The sequence below is a fragment of the Sinocyclocheilus rhinocerous genome, unplaced genomic scaffold (genome assembly GCF_001515625.1).
Source record: "Sinocyclocheilus rhinocerous isolate Xijiao unplaced genomic scaffold, SAMN03320098_v1.1 scaffold1394, whole genome shotgun sequence".
NCBI classification, from domain to species: Eukaryota; Metazoa; Chordata; class Actinopteri; order Cypriniformes; family Cyprinidae; genus Sinocyclocheilus; species Sinocyclocheilus rhinocerous.
In genome coordinates this window covers 64,248-67,082 of record NW_015627241.1, presented here as the reverse complement: position 1 = coordinate 67,082, position 2,835 = coordinate 64,248, and the positions used below count along the sequence as shown (strand labels likewise).

Sequence of the window (2,835 nt, the reverse complement as noted above, 5' to 3'; positions counted from 1 at the left end):
TTTTTTTTTTTTTTTATAATCATGAAAAATAAGGTGTATCACAGTTTCCACAAAAATATGAAGCAGCACAACTGTTTTCAACACTGATAATAATCAGAAATGTTTCTTGAGCAGCAAATCAGCATATTAGAATGATTTCTGAAGATCATGTGACACTGAAGACTGGAGTAATGATGCTGAAAATACACAGAAATAAATTACATTTTACTATATATTCACATAGAAAAATTTTATTTTAAATTGTAATACTATTTAAAAATATTATTGTTTTTACTGTATATTGGATCAAATAAATGCAGTCTATCTTTTTCACTAACTACACTTATTTATATACCACAGATGCATCTATGACCTTTTTATTGCATTACTATACCACATCTTTTTTCTCTCGCTGCTCTCACAGGTGAAGTGTTTCATTGAGACACAGCGCGCCCTGCTTTCAGACATTCAGAATGGCTGCAAGAGGAACTTCATCCTGGCCAAAGAGAAGGAAGAGACGGAACAGAAGATGAGGCAGTCGATTTCAATAGCCGAAATCGCCATGGAGGACCAAACTCAAGAGGATGAAGATGCATCTGCTGAGAAAAGTGAGGAAGAAAACACCACCGATGAGGGCAGTGCATCTGAGAGCCAAGAGGTCAACGATCAAAACCCGACACTACAAGACGACTCGGACTCGGACACAGAGGATGAGGACGCAGCCGAGGAGCCGAAAACTCCTGCGAACACCACATCTCCCATAGCGATTACTGCAATAAACGCCTGTAAGGCCGTGCCCTCGATGCCTCCTCTACCAGGATCTCCAGCGGGAATTACAGTGACCGAAGCTAGCACTGTCCCCAGAGCCCCACCATCTCCTGGCCGCTGCTTTTCGGTGTCTAGTCCCGGCAGAGGACACAAAATCTTTATGGTAACACGTGTGGAAAGCCCTCCGGAGCAACAACAGACGACTGTATTGGCGAAAGGCGTCAGCGAGTGGGTGGCACAGAGCCAAACATGCACACAGACTAATATAAAAGCACCTTTTGATGCACGTTCACAACCGCCTGAGCAGAAACCAACAGCATCTGAGCTCAGCACGTTAACATCACGTGCAGAAACAACACCAGCACCTGTTGAACCGCTCAACACGTCCATGTCTTCACTTGCGGATAAGCAGGAGAACCTGAAGGAGTCACAGTCAGAAATCGCACAGGATCCTGCTACGCCATTTGAAAGCCTGAAGGACGCTGTCTTTGTCGATCAGACTCACTTAAAGCAACAGTTGACTGTAAAAACAAACACAAAAAAACCGCAAGAGATGCAAAATGTAAGCGAGAAGGACCAGACGTTCTGTCCTCACACCGAGCAGAAACAGGAGTCCAGTCCCATCCAAACAGAGCCATCAGTTTCAGGACAATCCCAGGATGAGACGCTAAGCCCAAAAGCCGAACCATGTCCAGAACAGCTGCAGGAAGTTGGTAACGGAGAGAAACAAGTACAATCTAGTGAACAGCAACGGGCTGCTCAGCTGCAGCCTTCACTGGAGGTCACAGCAGGTCACGAAGCCCTCGATGAGGAGGAATGCTGCAGTGCTCGAGCGGGATCTCCTGACGTGAGCTCCACGGAAGAAGACAAAGGTCATCCTGCTGGGAGCACAAGAGCGTCGCTGCCCAACGGGCTGAAGCCAGAATTTGCCTTTCACCTGCTTGAACCCAAGGGACCCAAACCAGCCAGCTGCATTATGGAGCATGGTGAGTTACGCTGGATTATCTCATATTCCACTGCATCATTCCACAATATTGGAGCACATTTATTTGGATTCATTTACATTGTTCCTAAAACCTGTTCACACCAATTCTGATGTGACTAGATGACATAATAAAATATTCCCATTAGGGCTGTCATGATTCCTTGTTTAAATATGAGCACTCTATTATAAATAATCCTCGATTGCATTATGCATGTGTCGATTAACCGGCAAAATAATGGAAGTGGCGCATTCCATGGACTAGAGTCCATGAAAAGCATTATTAGCATGACAGAAATCATAATAAAGCATAGTGCTATTGTGAATTTACAAAGGCTGCGATTCAATTAAATAGGCTAAATATATGCGCTGCGGGTTTAAAATGCGCTTTATTTCTATGCGTGCAGGTTACGTGCATCTCAGATCGGCTCTGTTCACAGTAAATGCTGCTCCACACAACCATTTATTTCTGCATATGCTGTGATATGTTCATCTGGGAACAATGTGCACCATTCTATCAGAGTTATAAGGTAAATCATTTATAAACCTACGCCAGCACAGGATAATACGCTGTTATCTTTCTAAATATGCGAACTGTTCATTGCGAATTCAAAATAAAAGATTAAACCCTCGCTCTGAGTTTGATGTCCTGCATGCTTTGATGTCCACACATTCTTGTTCAAGAAATGACAGCGGCTGTAGTATTTCTATCATAAAGAAGTGGCCAAATATTAAAGATTGTGGACATTTGAATTAAAAGTTTAGTCAATATTAAACAAGGATTAGATTGCACTGTAAAGTGTAAAATCAGGCTGTTGGCGCCTCTGCAGGCATTTGATATAGTACGTAATGTACATAAGTTATGATTGTTTTATTTCACTATGTATTTTAGGGCTGGGCGATATAGCTAAAAAAATTATCAATGATACAATGTTTCATATCGTTCGGTATCGATAATTATTGACATTTTTTATAACCTTTTTTAAAACAAAAAGCAATAGAAAAAAATGTTTAAATTTAACCACTGTATTTATAATTAACACAATTTATTGAGACAAACAACAAATATGTTTTGTTTTAACAATCAAATACAATAAAACTTAAAC

The 2,835-nt window shown here is 41.2% G+C and overlaps 1 protein-coding gene across 1 annotated transcript in view; it reads left to right on the top strand.

Moving 5' to 3' along the window:
- The window catches only part of LOC107724170 (protein phosphatase 1 regulatory subunit 37-like), a 15,448-nt gene that overhangs the window by 5,080 nt on the left and 7,533 nt on the right, over positions 1-2,835 (top strand). Inside the window, exon 5 of the mRNA XM_016532982.1 lies at positions 315-1,733. Within this exon, the coding sequence (XP_016388468.1) occupies positions 315-1,733 (1,419 nt within the window). The remainder of the gene's footprint in view (positions 1-314; positions 1,734-2,835) is intronic.